General features: G+C 43.0%; 1 protein-coding gene across 4 annotated transcripts in view; it reads right to left on the bottom strand.

Moving 5' to 3' along the window:
* The window catches only part of wt1b (WT1 transcription factor b), a 151,243-nt gene that overhangs the window by 99,919 nt on the left and 28,270 nt on the right, over positions 1-23,054 (bottom strand). For all 4 annotated transcript variants that reach the window (XM_063061640.1, XM_063061639.1, XM_063061643.1 and 1 more), the window contains exons 2-3: positions 18,796-18,918; positions 2,891-2,993 (exon numbers count right to left, since the gene is read on the bottom strand). In XM_063061640.1, coding sequence (XP_062917710.1) covers positions 2,891-2,993; positions 18,796-18,918 — 226 coding nt within the window. The remainder of the gene's footprint in view (positions 1-2,890; positions 2,994-18,795; positions 18,919-23,054) is intronic.

A 23,054-nucleotide genomic window follows, 5' to 3' on the forward strand; every position in this document is an offset into this window, starting at 1 on the left:
CAGGAGGTCCAAGATCCGTATGCTCCACGACCGCTGGACTAAGTGTGTAAATGTAGGAGGGGACTATGTTGAAAAATAAATGTGCTAGGTTTTCTAAAATTGACTCCTTCTACCTTAGGCCACGAATGTATCAATGACCCACTGTATATGTACTTTAATAATAAACTTACTTTGAACTTTGACAGTGTGTGAAGGTAAACTTTTGCCAGAGATTGCATTCTGTTCACTAAAATCGTCGATTTGACCCTCTGTACTGATCGCACCAACTTCCTGACATATTGTCTCGACCGGTACTGGTTTTAGATTGCAGAATAAGACAACCCAAAACCCTTGACGAGAGTGTGATCAAGCAAATGAAGAGACTCTGAGACTTGTGAGGAGGAAATATGTGGGCCGAAGGGCCTGTCCCTGTACTGTACATGTCCCTGTACTGTCCATGTTCTATAAGCTAGGATATTACTCTCAACGAGGTTAGTTTTAAGGTGTGTCCTAAAAGAGGAAGTAGATGATAAGCTGGATAGGTTTGGACAGGGAATTCCAGATGGTGACAGCTGATGCATCCTTGCCAGTGGTAGAATGATCTTGTTGCATGGAATCAGTGAACCTCACGGTGTGAAATTAGGCCATTCATCTGATGGTGAATTTGCCCGATCAAGAGGGCAGGACGTGCAGGGGCCCAGAGAAGTTATAGTGCTGGAACAGATCACAGAGATTTTTTTTGGAAAAACAGATGTTAGGATTTTAATATCAAGCATTGCTGGACTGTGAGCCAATGTCAACCAGAGATCTCGAGTATGTTGGATAAAGAGACCCAGTGCAGCCAATTCCAAGGGCAAGGTCTGCCACCTTGCTTTGACACTCAGCTAACAACTGGAAACACTGAGCCACTTTCTGAGGGAACCAACTCAAACTCAGAGGATCTTTGAGCTGCAGGCCTGATGAAGAAATGCTGTGACACCTGATAATGCACAGTAATAAATAACAATTATTTATTGTTATATAATAACAATATATTATATAATATATCTTCTCCTGCCTTCTCTCCATAACCTTTGATGCCTTTACTAATTAAGAACCTATCAATGTCCGTGATAGAGGCTACGCAGAGACTCTTGGATAGGCATGTAGGATTTTGTGAAATAATCACACGAGTCACTTTATACGCAAAAGCTGCAGCCCTTTACTTCCATTTCGAACCAACCAAAAGCAGTTGCCTTACACTGACCCCGTTACATGAGACATCATCTCTTAAAGTGAGCATAACAACTCAATGGTGGTGCTTGCGAATTACGTAGATCAGTTTCTATTAAGAACAATATGTGTCATCTGTCACCCATTACATTACCCTACAGGCACGTGACTATGCGGAGAACGGAGGGATATGGACCATGTGCAGGCAAAATGGATTAGGTTCTTCTTAGGTTAATTAGTTTTCCACTACATTGTGGTTCAAAGGCCTTGTTCCTACTGTTCTATGTTTGAAACTAGCACTCCCTTCAGGGTCCTGCAGAGCATCCTTACCTATAATTAGAAAGAAGATGAAACCTAAGATGAAATAAGTAAATGAGCAAAAAGGAATTTTACTGGAATTGTGATTTCTGTAGAATAATATTTAATCATTTCCCAGAGCTTGTCGTCACTAGAAATTATTGCGGAATTCTGATCCTGGTGAGGCCTCATCTGGAGTACTGTGTGCAATTTTGGTCACCTACCTACAGAAAAGATATCAATAAAACTGAAAGAGTGCAAAGAAAATGTACTAGGATGTTGCTAGGACTTGAGACCCTGAGTTATAGGGAAAGGTTGAATAGGTTAGGAGAACAACAGGAGATTTGACGGGTACATCCAGAATTTTGAGGGGTATAGATAGGGCCCATGCCACTGGATCTGGGAGGGGATGTCGAGAGGGTGGGTCGGGGCCTGTGCAACCCCCTACTCACCTAAAATCCACTCACACACACACTGTTCCTTTCTGAGGAGTGGGGTACCGTATCAAGCCCCACTAACTGACTGAAAGAAACTATTATCATCCTATGGGATGGATAGCCAGAGAGAGAGAGATAGATAGGGTAAATGCAAGCTGGCTTTTTCCGCTGAGGTGGGATGAGACTAGAGCTAGAGGTCACAAGTTAAAGGTTAAAGGTGAAATGTTTAAGGGGAACATGAGGGGGATCTTCTTCACCTAAAGGGTGGTGAAAGTGTGGAACAAGATGCTAGCTGAAGTAGTGGATGTTGGGTTGGTCTCAACATTTAAGAGAAAATTGGATAGGTACATGGATCGGAGGGATATGGAGGACCAATGGTGTGGGTGCAGGGCGATGACATTAGGCAGATTAATGGTTCAGCATGGACTAGATGGGCCGAAGTGCCTATTTCTGTGCTGTGATGTTCTGTGACTTCATGACTTAATGACATGCTGGGGGCAGCCTGCAAATGCCACCGCACAATCCAGTGCCAACATAGCATGCCCAGAATGCTCAGAACGACACAGAACACAAGGTAAATGCAAGCAGGCGTTTTCCACTGAGTTTGGGTGAGACTAGAGTAGAGGTCATGGGTTAAGGATGAAAGGTGACTCCAAAGGAGATTTGTTTTCCTTTGTTGACGTACAGGAAGGTGAAGGCTGAGATTTGCCCTTTCAGTGATGTATTTGTTTAGTTCCAGTCCACGGACGGCACATGTCTGCAAATGTCGTCCTTACAGAGCAGGGCTTCCTAACCGGGGGTCCACAGACCCCTCAGTTAATGGTAAGGGTCCATGGCATAAAAAAGGTTGGGAACCCTTGTTACATGGAGTATCCAAATTCGTGTCTTACAAAGATCAAAGCAGTGACACGACATACATCCCCAAACCTTTCTCATCCAGCTTAGAAGAGACGTAAAGACGTTACCTGTTGTACGGAGACCTTAACAGCAGGGCCTGGCTTCCAGCACAACTGTCTGTTGAGTTGTGGCAGCCGTACACTGGCGGAGCCACTGGGTACTGTTGCTCTCCTGTGAAATAAGTGACAGAGGCAAGTTTACTCGTAGCCTTGTCAGGCAATTGTAACGTATGAGCTGCTGTGGAACGACTTAAAGACAGCGTTAAAGTAGCGTAGATGTGATCCAGATCGTACATGACACTGTGCTTGACTCCAGTGGGCACAAGTGGGATTTAGCAAATGCATAACATTTTTGTCCTAATTGCCAGTACCCAGGATTGTATGACAAGCTCAGTTCGGCCTGTCTGAGCAATGTATCCCATCTAAAGTTTCAGTCAACAGGGTATGAAGTACCTGCACATACTCTGACAGAGAATATGAACTAAAGCAGTCTCCAACTATCAGGATGAATTAAAACAAGATTAATGACAAGCCCAAAAAAGATTCATGCTGCTACATTTTGAGATGAGGAGCACCACTACACTGAGAAACCAAAGTGTTTTTTTTCTTGTGTTTGGATGGATTAGATTAATGGGTTGCTTTTCCAAATTTTTTTCAGTATTACTTTTCTTTTTTCCTTCTATAAGGGACGGCACAGTAACGTGGTGGGTTAGTACAACACTTTAGAGTACCAGCGCACGGGGTTCAATTCCCGCCACTCCCTAGAATGAGTTCTCCCTGTGGATTTCCTCCGGGTGCTCTGGTTTCCCTGCAGAACCCAAAGGCGTGCTGATTGCTAGGTTAATTGGTCATTGTAAATTGTCCTGTGATTAGGCTAGGGTTAAATAAGGGGATTGCTGGGCAGCCTGGCACAAAGGGCCGGAGGAGCCTATTCCACACTGTATCTCAATAAACAAATAAATATTTGTCGACAAGGGGCTGAAATAGCCCAGAAACTCAGATTCTCTCCAATTGCTCCCAAAATATTCACAATATTCAGAACATCTCTCAATATACAACTGTACAGACAGCTGGACAGATAGATCACAAACCCATGAACACTATCTCACTTGTTGCTCCTTTTTGAACTGCTTACTTATTTTTTTCAAACTTCCTATTGTAGCTTCCTTCTTTCAGCATATATTTCTGTATTTTCATGTACTGTACTATACTGCTGCCACAAAACAACACAGTTTACAAAATACCTCAGTCAGCCTCAGGTCCCACACCACCAGGTTCAGGAACAGTTATTACACTTCAACCATCAGCTCCTGAGCCAGCGTGGATAACATCACTCACTGTAACACTGAGATGATTCCACAACCTTTGGTCTCACTTTCAAAGACTCTACAACGTATTACAATTCTCTGTATTATTATTTATTGCTATTATTTGTTTTTTCTGTATTTGGACAATTTGTCTTCACATGGCACATTGATTGTTTGTCGATCTTTGTTTGCATGTAGCTTTTCATTGATTTTATTGTGTTGCTTTGTATGCCTGCAAGAAAGTGAATTTCAAGGTTGTATATAAAACTGATTCTGAATTCTGATTGGTAGTTGGAATCAGAAAATGTCCCAGCCCAATGTCAATTTTATTTTGTGAAACATTGTTTAAACTTTATCCTTCTGCATGCCCAACCATCCACATGGGAAAAAGTAACTGTCCTTAATTTGTCCAAATTCTGCCTTTATTTAAATCAAATCAATTAACAAAAATATTTATATTGATCCCAAACAACCAACTGTTAATTGAATGATGGTCAACTGGAAATTCAAAGTTCAAAGTAAATTTTATTATCAAAGTAATAATATATGTCACCATATATTTTCCTTTGGACATACTCAGCAAATCTATAGAATAGTAACTGTAAAAGGATCAATGAAAGATCAACCAGAGTGCAGAAGACAACAAACTGTGCAAATGCAAGTATAAATAAATAGCAATAAATTAGCAAGAACATGAGATAATGAGATAAAGTGTCCTCAAAGTGAGATCATTGGTTGTGGGAACATCTCAATGATAGGGCAAGTGAGTGTCCCCTTTTATTCAAGAGCCTGATGGTTGAGGGGTAGAAACTGTTCCTGAACCTGGTGGTGCCAGTCCTGAGGCTCTTGTTCCTTCTACCTGACAGCAGCAGCAAGAAAAGAGCATGGCCTGGTTGGTGGGGATCTCTGATGGGTGCTGCTTTCCTCCGACAGCGTTTCATCTAGGTGTGCTCGATGGTTGGGAGGGCTTTACCCATGATGTACTGGGCCGAATACACTCACTTTTGTAGGATTTTCTGTTTAAAGGCATTGGTGTTTCCCTACCAGGCTGTAACACAGCCAGTCAATGCACTGTCCACCACACATCTATAGAAGCTTGTCAAAGATTTAGATGTTATGCTGAACCTCCGCAGACTCCTAAAGAAGTGAAGGTGCTGCCGTGCTTTCTTCACAATTGCACTTACGTGCCGGGTCCAGTACAGGACCTCTGAAATAGTAACACCCAGGAACTTAAAGTTGCTAAACCCTGTCCACCACTACTCTACATTGTTCGATTCACTACAGTATCAAACAATGCCAAGCTAAAAATTAGATATCGACACATTAAACATCATCTTGATGGGTCATGTTGACCTTCTCAAATTGAGTGTTAAGATATGACCAAGTCCAACTCCCCCACTAAGACTTCTGTCGTTATCATAACATTATAACAAGTTTCTCTAGAGCAAGACTCTCACAAATCTCTACAGATGAACAGTGGAGATCATTCTAACTGGTTGCATCACTGTCTGGTATGGATGGGCCACTGCAGAGGGTCGGTAAAAGCTGCAGAGGATTGTAAACTTAGCCAGCTCTATCGTGGGCAGGAACCTCTGCAGCATCCTGGACACCTTCAACAGGAGATGCCTCAAAAAGGCAATATCTATCAGGAAGGATTCTCACCATCCAGGACATGTTCTTTTCTCTTTAGCACCATCAGAGGGAAAGTACAGGAGTCCGAAGGCACACAACATTCTGGAAACAGCTTTCTCCTCTCCACCATCAGATTTCTGAATGGACATGAACACTATCTCACTATTTTTGTACTCTATTTTCTCTACTTATTTAATATATATACACATATACAGTGCCTATAAAAGGTATTCACACCCCTCGGAAATTTTCATGTTTTATTGTTTTACAATATTGATTAACAGAGATTTAATTTGCTTTTTTTGACACTGATCAACAAAAAATGACTTTCGTGGCAAAGTGATCTAAATTAATTACAAATAGAAAGCACAACATAATTGAAGTATTCACCCCCTTTAAAATGACACGCCAGATCATCACTGATGCACACAATTAGTTAAATGGAGATCTGCTTTTGGAAACCTGTGTGCACATTTGATTGTAGTAAAGATACATCTGCATCTGGAAGATCCAACTGCTGGTGAGTCAGTATCCTTGGCAAAAGCTACACCATGAAGACAAAAGAACACTGCAAGAAACTCCATGAAAAGGTTATTGAAAAGCAGGAGGTGGATATAAAAAAATTTCCAAGTCACTAAATATCCCTTGGAGTACAGTTAAGTCAATCATCAAGAAATGGAAAGATTATGGCACAGCTGTAAATCTGCCAAGGGCAGGCTGTCCTAAAAGACTGAGTGACCGTGCAAAAAGGGGTCTAGTGAGGGAGGCCACCAAGAGACCTGTGACAAGTCAGGAGGAGTTACAAGCTTCAGTGGCTGAGATGGGAGATACTGCTCATACAACAACTGTTGCCTGGGTGTTTCACCAGTCACAGCTTTATGGGAGAGTGGCAAAGAGAAAGCCACTGTTGAAAAAAACTAACATGAAATCTCAGCTAGAGTTTGCCAGAAGGCATGTGGGAGACTCTGAAGTCAGCTGGAAGAAGTTTCTATGGTCTGATGAAGCCAAAATTGAGCTTTTTGGCCATCAGACTAAACACTATGTTTGGCATGAGCCAAACACCACACATCAACAAAAACACACCATCTCTACCATGAAGCATGGAACATGCCGTGGGGATGCTTTACTGCAGGATGGAAGGCTTGTGAAGGTAGAGGGTAAAATGAATGCAGAAAAATACAGGGAAACCCTGGAGGAAAACCTAATACAGTCTACAAGAGAACTGTAACTTGGGAAAAGATTTGTTTTCCAGCAAGATAGTGACCCCAAGCATAAAGCCAAAGCTACACAGGAATGGCTTAAAAACAGCAAAGTTAATGCCCTGGACTAGCCAAGTCAGAGTCCAGACCTCAATCCAATTGAGAATTTGTGGCTGGACTTGAAAAGGCCTGTTCCTTCACAATCCCCATGCAATCTGACTGAGCTTGAGCAGTTTTGTAAAGAAGAATGTGGAAAAATTGCAGTGTCCAGATGTGCAAAGCTGATTGAGACCTATCCACACAGACTCAAGACTGTAAGTGCTACGCAAAATTGCATCTACTAAATACCGACTTGAAGAGGGTGAACACTTATACAATCAATTATTTTGTGTTTTATATTTGTAATTAATTTAGATCACTTTGTAGAGATCTGCTTTCACTTTGACATGAAAGAATCTTTTTCTGTTGTTCAGTCAAAAAAGCTAAATTAAATCCACTGTGATTCAATGTTGTAAAGCAATAAAACATGAAAACGTCCGAGGGTGAATACTTTTCATAGGCTTAGCATATCTTATTGTAATATATATTTTACGTATTGCAATATACTGCTACCGCAAAACAACAAATTTCACGACATATATCAGTGATATTAAGCCTGACTCTGTTTCTGATCCATTACTTAGAAAATCAGCCTACACAATTACAATAGCCATTTTTGGAATATAATGCTCATGCAACTCTGAAGAAAAAGTGAAGAATATTTGAGATATGTATCTGTGTTGATTCTATAGCAGCGTTTTAAAAGCAAGCAAATTACTTGTCCATAATGAAGTGTAAGTTGAAGTTAACTTTATACCTAGAAGCACACTCTGGTCAGGTTGGATGATGGAAGATAGGAGAAGGGAACAGGATGGAGCTATCTGGACCCCAAAGCTTGTTCCACAGTGAATGACTGGTAAGTGACAGACTCGCGTTCAAGGACGCTACAAATCATGTTCTCAGTATTAACATATTATTTGCATAAATTGTCCTGTTCTGCAAATTAGTTGTTTGTCAGTCATTATCTATACTTTTTCACAAATTCTACTGCAGTCCTTTATTTTCCTGTAAATGCCTGCAAGAAAATGAATCTCGGGTTGGTATGTGGTGACATATACGTAGTTTGGTAATAAATTACTTTGACTTAGAGTGACCTAACTCCTTCTCCCCATATCCCTATGTGGCTGACAAAGCCTATCAACCTCAGATTTAAATTAACAATTGAGTCAACATCAAATGGTATCAATGTTGAGTTATAAGCGTCTACCACCATTTGCATTTGAAGATCCAAGTCCTGCTACCAATGTCTGTGGGTTCCTGTTGACATTCATTGAATTCACCTCAAATTAGTCTCTCAGCTCCATCAGCCAGGCCTTCAATCTACACAATTTACATTTCTGCTTACATTTTTTTTAGCCAGAGGGTGGTGAATCTATGGAATTTGTTGCCACGGGCAGCAGTGGGGGCCAAGTTATTGGGTGCATTTAAGGCAGAGATTGATAGGTATCTGAGTAGCCAGGGCATCAAAGGTTATGGTGAAAAGGCGGGGGAGTGGGACTAAATGGGAGAATGGATCAGCTCATGATAAAATGGTGGAGCAGACTCGATGGGCCGAATGGCCAACTTCTGCTCCTTTGTCTTATGGTCTTATGGTCTAAAGCTGAACTTAGACAAATTCACTGACAGATTCAAGAGGTTGATTCCGAGAATGAAAGGGTTAATGTATGAGGAGTGTTTGATGGCTCTGGGCCTGTACTCGCCGAAGTTTAGAAGAATGTCGGAGGATTCATTGAAAGCTATCGAATATTGAAAGGCCCATACAGAGTGAAAGTAGGGAGGGTGTATCCTGTAGTAGGAGAGTCAAGGACCAGAGGGCACAGCCTCAGAGTACAGGGACGTACACTTAGAACAGAGATGAGAGGGAATTGCTTTAGACAAAGGTTGGTAAATCTGTGAAATTCATTGCCACAGACAGCTATGGAAGCCAAGTCATTGGGTATACTTAACGTGCATGTTGGTAGGCTCTTGTTTAGTCTGGGCATCAAAGCATATGGAGAGAAGGCATAAGAAAGGGGCTGAGAGGGATAATAAATCAGCCATGATGGAGTGACAGAGCTGACTCGATGGGCTGAATGGCCTCATTCTACTCCTATGTCTTATGGTCTTGTGGACATGTGGCATTGAAAGAAACACCAGTTATAGGCGTGTGCACTGTGATCAGGGGAGTCGGCAATTACCGACTGAAGCCTGAACAAAATCTGTTCCCTAATATCACCGTACTCCTCCTCATTACATGAGAGATCGAGGCCCAGATCGGCTACAGGTCAGATCTGATGTATGATTTGAGACCCGAATGATTTCAATTTTATTTGTTGGGCACAAATCAAGCTTTTAATTGCTTCGATGTGTTTTATTGCTTTTAATTAACTTTTTAGTTTATATAGCTTTTATTATTCTTTACTTCAATTTTAATGGGTTTTAGTTGTTGCTGAATGTAAAAGCTACTCAAAGTCAAAGTTGTGAAGTCAATGGAGACAGTGGGGTGGATAACTTCACCCACCTCAACACTATGGACTCACTTTCAAGGACTCCAGAACCCACGTTTGCAGTATTAATTAATTAATTAATCATCTCTATCTATCTATTTATCTATTTATTTATTTATTTACCTATTTACCTATCTGGCTGTCTGTTTATTTATTTATTTATTTATTTAGTACACACAGTTTCCCTTCTTCTGCACATTGGTGTTTGTCAGTCTTTGTGTGTAGTTTTTCATTGATTCTATTGTATTTGTTCTGTTGTGAATGCCCGTGAGAAATTGAATCTCAGGGTAGCATACAGTGACATGTACATATTTTGAGAACACGGATGCTGCTCGACCCAATAAGTTCTTCCTGCAGATAGTTCCTTGTCAGAGTCAATGACTGGGTTGAGAGCAGCACCCTCCCCCCTTGCTCTTTACCCCACTGCTCTAGGAGGGTGAGCGTCCATACTGTGGCAGCCGAGAATCGGTCACCACAAGGACCTTTTTGCTGGACTCAAGACCAAGTGAGATCAGTGCTACCTCAGGCTGGTTAAATGCTAGTGTGAAGCGACCATTTTAACTAGTGGCACTGACGGGTGGGGTCTGACACATTGCACTCCTAACTTCACACCTACAAGGCCCACCTACAATCTTTACAATCTGAAAAGAGGATGCTGTCTACGTTGCATGTCATCTTGGACAATGTCTCCCATCCACTACATAATGTACTGGTTGGGCACAGGAGTACATTCAGCCAGAGACTCATTCCACCGAGATGCAACACAGAGCGTCATAGGAAGTCATTCCTGCCTGTGGCCATCAAACTTTACAACTCCTCCCTTGGAGGGTCAGACACCCTGAGCCAATAGGCTGGTCCTGGACTTACTTCATAACTTACTGACATAATTTACATATTACCATTTAACTATTTATGGTTCTATTACTATTTATTATTTATGGTGCAACTGTAACGAAAACCAATTTCCCCCGGGATCAATAAAGTATGACTATGACTAGAGGTTGACACCCCACCTGCTATACTAACTTATACCCAATAGAGAGGGGCACGTTTCTGTACAGTAAAAGACATTGGAGCAGAATTAGGCCATTTGGCTCATCAGGTCTGCTCCAACATTCTGTCATGGCTGATTTACTATCCCTCGCAACACCATTCTGCGGCCTTCTCCATGTAACCTTTGATGCCCTGACTAATCAAGAACCTATCAACCCTCATTTTAAATGTACCCGATGACTTGGCCTCCACAGCCGCATGTGGCAATGAATTCCATAGAATGACCCTCCTCTGGCTAAAGAAATTCCTCATCTCTTTTCTAAAGGGAAGACTTTGTATTCTGAGCTGGGTTATCTGGTCCTAGACTCTCCAGTATAATAATATTCTCTCCACGTCCACTCTATCTAGGCCTTTTAATATTCAATAGGTTTCAATGAGATCCCATTTCATTCTTCTAAACTCCAACGAGTACAGGCCCAGAGCCATCAAACGTTTTTCAAATGTCAACCCTTTCGTTCTCAGAATTACTGTGTGAAACTCCTCTGGAGCCTCTTCAATGCAACATATCCTTTCTCAGATAAAGGTCCCAAAACTGCTTACGATACTCTCAAGTGTGTCAGGTCAATGCCTTAAAAAACCTCAGCATTACATTCTTGCTTTTTTATCTGACTCCTCTCAACACCAGGCAGACCGATTGGGCAGAATGGCTGCTAATTGATTGTTAAAGTCACCAAAAACCTAGTACAAACATTTTTAAACATTCGATCAGCTGTTGTAACTTTATTTATTGACGATCTGGAAAACTTTCTGTTCTTTTACAATGAAGTGAATTGTAACTTTTGGTACATTGTTGCATGTTTGACGTGACTTTAACAATGAAAAGTCTTTCTCAATTACTCCTCGGACAGACTGTGGCATATTTTAGTTTCTTGCATCGAACACCACAGCATAGTACAGACCTTTGGCCAGCAATGTTGTGCCAACCTGTTAACGTACTCAGGGATCAATTTAGCCCTTCCCTCCTACATAGCCCTCGACTTTTCAATCATCCATGTGCCTGCTACCAGATACTAAAAGGCCCAGACAGAATGGATGTGGAGAGGATGTTTTCTACAGTGGGGAGTTTAGGACCAGAGAGAGCCTCAGAATACAAGGATGTTCCTTTAAAACAGAGATGAGGAGGAACGTTTTTAGCCAGAGGGTGGTGAATCTGTGAAATTCATTGCCATAAACGGCTGTGAAGGCCAAGTTACTAAGTATATTTCAAGCAGTGCTTGATAGGTTCTTGATTAGTAGAGCATCAAGGTTACAGGAAGAAGGCAAAAGAATTAGCCATGATGGAATGGCAGAGCCAAATGGGCCAAATCTGCTCCTATGTCTTATCATCTTATGGTCTTATCTAAGAGTTTCTAATATATCTGCCTCTACCACAGCCCCTGGCAGAAAGTACCATGAACTCAACACTTTACATGTAAAGAACTCACTTCTGATATCCCACCTCCAATCACCTTAAAAATGCTTTCCTCCAATCACCCTAAATTGATGTCCCCTAATATGAGCCATTTCCACGCTGGGAAAAAGTAATGGCTGCCCACTCGATCTGCGCCTCAGTCCGTCACAGGTAAAGCATTCCCACCGCTGAGCACGTGTACATGAAGTCCTGTTGCAAGGAAGCAGCATCCATCATCAGGGACTCCCACCACCCAGCTCAGGCTCCTTTCTCACTGCTGCCATCAGGTAGAAGATACAGGAGCCTCAGGACTCACACCACCAGGTTCAGGAATAGTTATTACCCCTCATCCATCAGGCTCTTGAACCAGAGGGAATAACTTCACTCAACTTCACTTGCCCCATCACTGAAATGTTCCCACAACCTATGGACTCACTTGAAAGGTCTCTTCATCTCATGTTCTCGATATTTATCGTTCACTTATTTACTTATTATTATTTCCCCTTTTTGTATTTGCACAGTTTGGTGTTTTCTGCTCTTTGGTTGAATGCCCTAATTGGGTGGTCTTTCATTGATTCTGTTATGGTTATTATTCTATAGATTTATTCAATATGCCCTTAAGAAAATGAATCTCAGGATTGTATATGCTGTCATATATGCATGTTGATAATAAAATTTACTTTGAACTTTGATAATCTTTTATTAACAGTGGCCGCAGTGTGAAGTTTTCATCAGAATAACTGAGGAAATCACTGTCCCAGGTCAATCAATGGCAGGAATAAAGCAATAAAAAGAAATGTCTCTTTAAGTTTCTAAACTGTTAAAAAGCAAGTAGAAGATCTTGACCAATGAATGTTTCAAAATTTATGGCACATAATCTACAGTTACATCATGTTATATCACTGCAATCTATTCAAATTTATGCAGAGGTATTTGCCTAGTTATATCAATAAGATTGAAAGTCTGCAGAGCAAATTTACAAGGATGTTGCCAGCACTGGAGGAACTGAGTTAAAGGAAAAGTTTGTGTAGGTTCGGACTTAATTCCCTAGAGCATAGGAGAATGAGGGGGATCTTGATAGATGTATACAAAATTATGAGGGGTATAGATAGGGTAAATGTAAGCCAGCTTTTTCCTCTCAGGTTGGGTGAGACCACAAGAAGTCATGGATTAAGGATGAAAGGTGAAATGTTTAAGGAGAACATCAGGGAGAACTTCTTCAGTCAGAGGGTGGTGAGAGTGGGTTACGAGCTGTTAGACGCGAGCCGTCAGAAGTGTTGGATGCGATTTCGATTTCAACATTTATGAGAAATTTGGTCGGGTACATGAATGGGAGGGAGCATGGTCCGGGTGCAGATCGATGGGACAAACTAGATCAATAGGTTGGCATAGACTAGATGGGCCAAAGGGTCTGTTTCTGTGCTGCAGTGTTCAATGTCTCTGCGATTATATCTATCATGTCATGGAGTAATCTGAAGATACGCACACAATGTGCTGGAGAGCTGTAACAATTGTCAGCTGAATGTGCACTCGGCGCAGATTCAGAGCAGAGTATTTATAAAAGGCAATGTTGTTTCAGTCTTTTCTGGCGGAGGGCAAGTGTAAACCTTTTCGTGTGAATGAATGATCAGCCGGCAGCTGCAGTGATATTGGAGCCTGGTTTCGCACAAATGGTACCGGAGTGGAATTGTAATTTTAATTTATAGATACAGCACGGAACAGGCCCCTCCAGCCCACAGAGCCACATCGTCCAGCCACCACGAACCTAATCACAGGACAATTTACAATGACCAATCAGCCTACCAACTGGTAATGCTTTGGACTGTGGGAGGAAACTGGAGCATCATGCAGTCACGGGGAGAACAGACAAACTCCCTACAGACAGTGCCGGAACTGAACTCAGAACTCTGACGCCCCAAGCTATAGCGGCTTTGCTCTTACCGCTGCTGGGTGTAAAACTGGCAGTGAACCTCTCCGTTGCTCGGCACGAGTAGCATAACGCTACTGCAGCCCCAGCAATCTGGGCTTGACTCCCACCGCTGTCGGTAAGGAGTCTGGACGTTCTCCCTGTGACCGCGTGGGTTTCTTCTGGGTGCTCTGGTTTTGGGTTAGTAGGTTAATTCGGGTTAGTAGACACTGAGGCTGTCTACAAGAAGGGTCAGAGCCGTCTCTATTTCCTGAGGAGACTGAGGTCCTTTAACATCTGCCGGATGATGCTGAGGATGTTCTACGAGTCTGTGGTGGCCAGTGCAATCATGTTTGCTGTTGTGTGCTGGGGCAGCAGGCTGAGGGTAGCAGACACCAACAGAATCAACAAACTCATTCATAAGGCCAATGATGCTGTGGGGATGGAACTGGACTCTCTGACGGTGGTGTCTGAAAAGAGGATGCTGTCTAAGTTGCATGCTATCTTGGACAATGTCTCCTATCCACTACATAATGTACTGGTTGGGCACAGGAGTACATTCAGCCAGCGACTCATTCCACCGAGATGCAACACAGAGCGTCATAGGAAGTCATTCCTGCCTGTGGCCATCAAACTTTACAACTCCTCCCTTGGAGGGTCAGACACCCTGAACCAATAGGCTGGTCCTGGACTTATTTCATAATTTACTGGCATAATTTACATATTATTATTTAACTATTTATGGTTTTATTACTATTTATTATTTATGGTGCAACTGTAACGAAAACCAATTTTCCCCGGGATCAATAAAGTATGACTATGACTACAACTATTACTAATTGGGCAGCATAGGCTCATTTGGCCGAGAGAGCCTGTTACCGTACTGTATCGCGGGGGCGGGGGGGAACAGACAGGGAGGGAGGAAGGTCAGTGTTCGATTCCCGCTGCTGATCATAATGATTTTGTACATTCTCCCCATGACCATGTGAATTTCCTCCGGGTACTCTGGTTTCCTCCCGCATTCCAAAGACTTATGGGTTAGAAGGTTAAAGGGTCACATGGGTATAATTGCGCAGGGTGGGCTCGTTGGACCAAAAGAACCTGTTACAGTGCTGTATCTCCCTATTGTATTCTTCTTTCTATCGACTTCACTTAATGTTAAAATGTGCGGGATGTGGTGGCTGGAGTAATGGAGAGGGGAGTTTAATGTGACCACCTGATTTACGCCTTACCAGTATTGTAAATTCTAACCAGAGTAACACTGTTTATAGTTAAAATTACTTCTCCTACTATTGTACATCTTCAGGTGAAGGTTGTTTAATGTGCTGGCAAGCACACAGCATCACACTTGCTTTGTAAACCAGGCTCAGACCACACTTGGAGTATTGTGAACTGCTTTAGGTCCCTTATCTAAGAAAGGATGTGATAGCATTGGAGAAGATCCAGAGGAGATTCACGAGAATGATCCTGGGAATTAAAGGGATAATATATGAGGAGCATTTGATAGCTCTAGGCCTGTACTGGCAGGATTTTAGAAGAATGGGGCAAAGGGGAAATCTCAAATATTGAGAGGCATAGAGTAGATGTGGAGAGAATGTTTCCTATTAGACCATAAGACCATAAGATATAGGAGCAGAATTAGGCCATTTGGCCCATCGAGTCTGCTCCGCCATTCAATCATGTGATCCTTTCTTCCCTTCCTCAACCCTATTCCCTGGCCTTCGCCCTGTAACCTTTGATGCTGTGTCCAGTCAAGCTCCTATCAAGCTCTGCCTTAAATATACCCAATGCCTTGGCCTCCACAGCTGCCTGTGGTAACAAATTCTACAAGTTCATCACTCTCTGGCTAAAAAAGTTTCTCCACACCTCTGCTTTTAATGGACACCCCTGATGCTATGCCCTCTTGTCCTATACTCCCCCACCATGGGAAATATCCTTTCCCCATCTACTCTGTCTAGGCCTTCCAACATTTGAAAAGGTTTCAATGAGATCCGCTCCCCCATCCTTCTAAATTCCAATAGGTACAGACCCAGAGCCACTAGGCGTTCCTCATATGATAACCCTTTCAATCCCAGAATCATCCTTGTGAACCGCCTCTGGACCCTCTCCAACGCCAGCACATCTTTTCTTAGGTGAGGAGCCCAAAAATGTCCACCATACTCAAGGTGAGGCCTCACCAGTGCCTTATAAACCCTTAGCATCACATCACATTTATTGGGAGACTCTAGGACCAGAGGACACAGCCTCAGAATACAGGGACATCACTTCAGAACGGAGATAAGGAGGAAATCCTGTAGCCAGGGGTGGTAATTCCAAAATTGAATTAAAAGCTGTATAACATGTCCAGTAATGTAATTAGTATCGAAATACATAATACAAAATTCTATCATCCTATATCAGGCTATGTTGGGTAGCAAATTCACTTGAAACCCTTCCCTTTGCTCCACCAACCAGGCTTTTAACCTATTTAACTTACACTTCCACTAAAATGGAAATTCAGACAAATTCATTGAGCTACAGTCTACAAGTTTCTCCTGGAGTCTATGAGAATCACAAACTTCAGGATCAGCATCAGAATCAGGTTTCTATATATATATTTCTTATAAGTTTATTATTTATTAGGTACCTCCTATAACCTAATTAAGTCACCACTGAGTGTATGTTCATGGTCTTCTGCTGCTGTAACCCATCCACTTCAAGGTTTGACGTGTTGTGCATTCAGAGATGCTCTTCTGCACACCACTGTTGTAACACGTGGTTATTTGAGTTACTGTCACCTTCCTGTCAGCTTGAACCCCAGAGAGCAAAAACATTTCTGAATTGGCTCACTGGGTATTTTTTCCACCATCAGTGACAAAAATCACTGCTTTTTGAACACACAAGCACACACTACTGATGTTATTTAAAAGCCGTTCACTCTAGGCATGGTGTAGTGTCTAGTGGTCTCACAAATGCTAGTTAGGTACTATTTGGCAACAGTCTCCTGCCCCAATAAAGTGGCAAGATGTCCCAAATAAATTAACACGATCCCGCCTATTTTCTCGATTAGTATTTGTTCTTGAAGAGTTGTTCCAAATAATTGGCTGCCCCGATTAACTGGAATCCATTCTGTATATGTACAGTATATGAATTTGAGCGTGAGTGGGTCTTCAGGCTCCTGTACCTCCTCGCTGATGGTAGCATTGAGAAATGGCTCGCCCTGGGTGATGATGGCCCTTAATGATGAATGTCAACTTATTGAACTAAATAAAAACACAGGGCTTACGTGTTTCCTTACAACACTGTAAATAAATCGTATAGTCACTTTCAGCTCTTAAGGACTGAATGTGGATCACCAGAGGCTGTAGTAAGTTCCTGCAGATATTCTGTGGAGAGAAGCCCGCGTGTTGCATTGCCGACCGCTATGGAGGGGCAACTGCACAGGATCAGAGAAAGCTGCAGAGGGTAGTAACCTCAGCCAGCTGCATTATCCACCAGCCTCCTCACCTTGAAGGATGTTTTGAAAGGGCAGTGCTGTCTCCTTCAGCATCCATCATGAAGGCTTCACCACCCGGGACATGTCCTCTTCACCACCCGGGACATGCTCTCTTCATCACCCAGGACATGTCCTCTTCACCACGCTGGACATGCCCTCTTCACCACGCCGCACATGCTCTCTTCACCACCCAGGACATGCCCTCTTCACCACCCGGAACATGCTCTCTTCACCACCCAGGACATGTCCTCTTCACCACCCGGGACATGCTCTCTTCACCACCCAGGACATGCCCTCTTCACCACCCAGGACATGTCCTCTTCACCACCCCGGACATGCTCTCTTCACCACCGGGGACATGCCCTCTTCACCACCCGGGACTTGCCCTCCTTCACCACCCGGGACATGCTCTCTTCACCACGCCGGACATGTCCTCTTCACCACCCAGGACATGCCCTCTTCACCACCCAGGACATGTCCTCTTCACCACCCAGGACATGCCCTCTTCACCACCCGGGACATGCTCTCTTCACCACCCAGGACATGCCCTCTTCACCACCCAGGACATGTCCTCTTCACCACCCAGGACATGTCCTCTTCATCACCCAGGACATGCCCTCTTCACCACCCAGGACATGCTCTCTTCACCACCCAGGACATGCCCTCTTCACCACCCAGGACATGCTCTCTTCACCACCCGGAACATGCCCTCTTCACCACCCAGGACATGCCCTCTTCACCACGCCGGACATGTCCTCTTCACCACCCGGGACATGTCCTCTTCACCACCCGGGACATGCTCTCTTCACCACCCAGGACATGCTCTCATCATCACCCAGGACATGCTCTCTTCACCACCCAGGACATGCCCTCTTCACCACCCAGGACATGCCCTCTTCACCACCCGGGACATGCCCTCTTCTCATGACTACCATCAGGAAGGAAATACAGGAGACTGAAGGCACAAACTCAACATTTTAGGAACAGCTTCTTCCCCTCCACCATCGGATTTCTGAACAGATCGTGAACACTACTTCACTATTTTTGCTCTCTTTTTAATCTACATTTCTTATTCTTTAGTAATTTTTTATGTATTGCACTATGCTGCTGCCAAAAGACAACAAATTTCACAACATACGTTGATAATAAACCTGATTCTGATTCTGATTCTGATTTAATCAATCTATTAACTGTCACGAACTACTCAGATACAAACGTATTCTAGACTCTATAAAAATAGTGTTTAGGGGCATTTAAATCATGAAGAGCTATCTCACAGTCCAGAGTAGACCAGGACATTGTAAAAGGGTTCCTAGATAGTTTTGCACAAAGCTAATATTCATTCAGCTATTAGTATTGATAGAAAGGAGAGGTTTGGCATTTAACAAAGATATTTAACCTCGATGTGTGGAGTACTGAAGTTTTACCTATACTGTTCTGCTGGGTGATGGGGTCCTCGTGCTTGAAGGCATGATTCGAGAACTGAGGAGTGTGGTGGTTGGGAGTGTGACCGTAACCCGGGGTTGTGTCGAAAGTCACGGCACTATAACCTGAAACAGACACAGAGACATACAGTGAGGAATTGATGATGCTCTTAAATAGAATTCTGCAATTTTCCAAACATTTAGCATCCAAGTACATTTAAAATACGTGGTCGATGTATTTGGTAAAAGCAATAACTGATTTTCACACTGCAAGATCCCACAACTAATCAATGAAATAAGATCATAGGACTTTGGAGTAGAATTAGACCATTTTGGCCCATCAAGTTTGCTCCGCTTGATTTATTAACCCCAACCCCATTCTCAAAGCCATTCACCTGCCTTCTCCCTGTAACCTTTGACGCCATCACTGATCAAGAATCTATCAACATCTGGTTTAAACTTACCCAGTGACTTGGCCTCCACAGCTGGTTATGGCAATGAATTCCACAAATTCACCACTCTCTGGCTCATGAAATGCATCTGATTTTAAGGATTTTGGGTGAGGGGTAGATATTAGCTCTACATTACGGATTCATTTATTAATCACATGTATATCTAAACATCACCATTCTCCTGAGGACTGCGTGGGTTTCCCTGGGTGCTCTGGTTTCCTCCCACATTCCAAAGCTGTACAATTCGGGTTGGTAAGCTGTGAGCATGCTACATTGGCGCCAGGAGCAAGGCAACACTTGCGAGCTACGCCCAGCACAACCGTCAGACCGTGTTGGTCATTGACGCAAAACAATGCACCTCAATTATGTTTTGGTGTGAATGTGACAAATAAAGCTAATCTGTAAATCTTAAAAATAATTCGGTAGACATGCGATTAATAAACAAATGAATTGGAATCCGAATCTTTCCTTTATCAGAACCAGGAATGTGTCCAACTAATCTGCCAATAAGAGAAAGATTTAAAAAATCAACCCCATAAGTACCAAGTAGTTGGTACGATGTTCTCCTAAGGGGTTATTCCCTTAATAGAGAACTCAAAGTTCGAAGATTCAAAGTACATTTATTATCAAAGTATGCATGCAGTATATAACCCTGAGATTCATCTTTCCCCAGACAGCCATGAAACAAGGAGACACCATCGAACACATTCAAAGAAAACATCAAACACCCAACATGTAAAAAAAAGAACAAATCGTGCAAACAGCAAAAAGCGAGCGAATATCACATGAAATATTAAACATCAAATCACAGAGTCCTCGGAACAGTCTAGGTATGTTCAGTTTAGTTCAGGTCAGTTCAATCTAATGCTGTGTGATGCGTTGACAGCAGGCCGCAGAGCTAGTCTGCCCGGATCAATATCGCACAAAACATCTGCTTGCCTTCTGCTCGAGAACTGGAGCCAATCATGGGTTTGCGTTCTTGCCATTAGTCACACTCCATTCTCAACCGTGCTGACTTGCCTCGAGGACAGCAAAAGCACCAGATCGCTCAGCTGGCCAGAAACACGATATCAAAATGGAAATTACAGGCTCCAATCACAAGAGCATTTAAAAGAAGTAGTTCTGTGAACTGTCTGCAGGACGTCACCATTAGTCGCGTTGGTTAATGGTGCCATCTTGCGTGACTTTGTTCAACATGGGGAGCTGTTACACGGGCAGCCGCCACATGGTCAATGACAGACCAGGGTCAGGGTCCAGTGGCGTGGGGAGCAAGATGACTGGGAGCTCTTCACTGCTGCAGCCTTCCTCCATCTTCACTGCCATTGTGATGCGTCAACACCTTCCACCAGATCCACTGCTGAAATCTTGGTTGGTGCACTCTTTGCCAGGAACCTCCCACTTAACCTTACCACCATGGGTGACCCTACCAGGAACTAAACTCCAGACAGCATTGCTCTTGGGATCTCAGGAGCTCGTAAGCCTCTCCACCATGACAAGGTGACGGTCCTCGGAGAGGCATCATCACCTTATTGCGGTGGAGATCCCATGGGCTGGAGCGTGAAAGTGCGGTGGTGTAAAGTGGGGGACAATGAACCAGAAGCCTGACTTACATTGTTCCTATTAGAGTTGGGAGAACTAAAATTCATTGAGACTCCTTATTAGTTGCTACACACTGTGTCAGGTCTATCCCAAAAACAGGACTTGTCCGTCTATGCAGTGGTCCTCATTACTGCACAGAAATCGACACAGCATTTAGATAAAACAACTATTCAACCTGTGCATTAAACTTAAGATTCAAGATTCAAGATAGTTTATTGTCATTCTTCAGTAAAGGAGAACAAAATTATTGCTACTCTGGATCTGATGCACAATTAAAACACATTAAGTATAAAGAATGCAATAAATATAGTTACTTAAACATTGTGCTTTTAGGATTGCTCTTTTACTTATAAACACAATGTTTGGGTAACTATTTGGCTATGACCGTATTTACATCAGGTTAGCTGAAATGCAAAGACTGACCGCATGTATATAAAGTAACGAGGGGTAGGAGTATCTGAGCATAAGGATGACACTCGGACAGGGAATGATCGAGTGACAAAGTGACTCTTGAAAAGAGAAACTCTTCAAGGTAGCAGCAGGTCTTCTGGAAACACAATAGGACAGCGACTCTGCCAGTGTAGGTATGAGGTGTGGAGTGCAAGCAGAAATAGGCAGTGCATGCCTCTTTACATTTACACTCCACACAAAATTAATTTAAAGATTAAATTCTTGCCTATAAAATAATTGCCATTGCATTTCACAGCAGCTTGCTCCCAAAAGACCGTGGATTGTTTCTGAAAGAGGCGGAAAGGAGTCACGTAGAGTCAGTAGAGCATAGGAGGCCACTGGCCCATAGAGTCAGCAAGAGTTCTCATTGTTACTAGTCCTCTCACTGCCGATCCCCTACCACCCTGCAATTTCTTCGTCTTGTAAGCGCTGAGCCGATTTGGAGAGCAGAATCTAGGCCGGGCGTGATTGGCGGTGGCGGGGCCCAGTTCCTCGTGCAAACTATGATCCACTGTTCAAACACTGTGAACGCCAGCCCTGAAAGTTTGGGGGCTCCTCGCTCCACGATGCTAAGGCTATGAGACTGCCCCCTGCTGCTGGGCTTCGTCTCTGCGAACTTTGCGGTGACTAGCCCCGCTAATATGATTAACAGAATACTGAGGCTTTGGGCCTTCTCCGGGGGTTTAGAACTAAGGACTTAATTTGGTTCGAAATGCTGTTGTTTGTATGATTTGTGGTTTTTTCCTCTTTCTCTGTGGGCACTGGGATTGATCTTTTTTTTAATTGGCTTTTTTCAGGTTCCTTGCTTTGCAACTACCTGTTAAGCAAACAAATCTCAAAGTTGTATATGTTATACATACGTTGATAATAAATGCACTTTGAATCTTGAATCTTGAATCTCTACATGCACTCAAGTGGCCATTTTATTAGGTACACTTGTACAACTTCTTGTTAATGCAAATATGTAATCAGCCAATCATGTGGCAGCAAGTCAATGCATAAAAGCATGTCGACATGGTCAAGAGGTTGAGTTGCTGTTCAGGACAAACATCAGAATGGGGAAGAAATGTGACCTAAGTGACTTTGCCCATGGAATAAAAGTTGGTGCCAGAAGGAGTAGTTTAAGTATCTCAGAAACTGCTGATCTCCTGGGATTTTCTCACACAACAGTCTCAGGAGTTTACAGAGAATGGTGTGAGAGTGAAAAACATCCAATGAGCGGCAGTTCTGAGGGTGAAAATGAGAGACGTCGATAGAGAACGGCCAGACTGGTTCAAGCTGACGGGAAGGCAATAGTAACTCAAATAACCACACATTACAAGGCGGTACATTATTATTGTGTACATTACTATTCTGTACATCATTATTAGTTAAGTCTGCACACTGCTAAGTGTGTTTTTAAATGTAATGAAATAATTTCCCACTCCGGATCAATAAAGTACTAATTATTATTATTAATAGTGTGCAGAAGAGCATCTCTGAATGCACAACACATTGAACCTTGAAGTGGATGGGCTACAGCAGCAGAAGACCACAAACATACACTCCATGACCATGTTATTATGTACAGGAGGTACCAACGAAGGTGGCCACTGAGTGTAATTCACCAATTCCCCTTTAAAAGCCGTGACTGAATCCATTTCCACTGCCCTCTCACTGGGTTTCTGATCACAGTTGCTCGCTGAGTGCCAAACATTTCCCTCTTATCACGATTGGTTCTCCTTCCTTCGGCAGAAATCTGAATTCTTGGGTTTCTGATTC

The sequence above is a fragment of the Mobula hypostoma genome, chromosome 11 (genome assembly GCF_963921235.1).
Source record: "Mobula hypostoma chromosome 11, sMobHyp1.1, whole genome shotgun sequence".
Lineage (NCBI taxonomy): Eukaryota > Metazoa > Chordata > Chondrichthyes > Myliobatiformes > Myliobatidae > Mobula > Mobula hypostoma.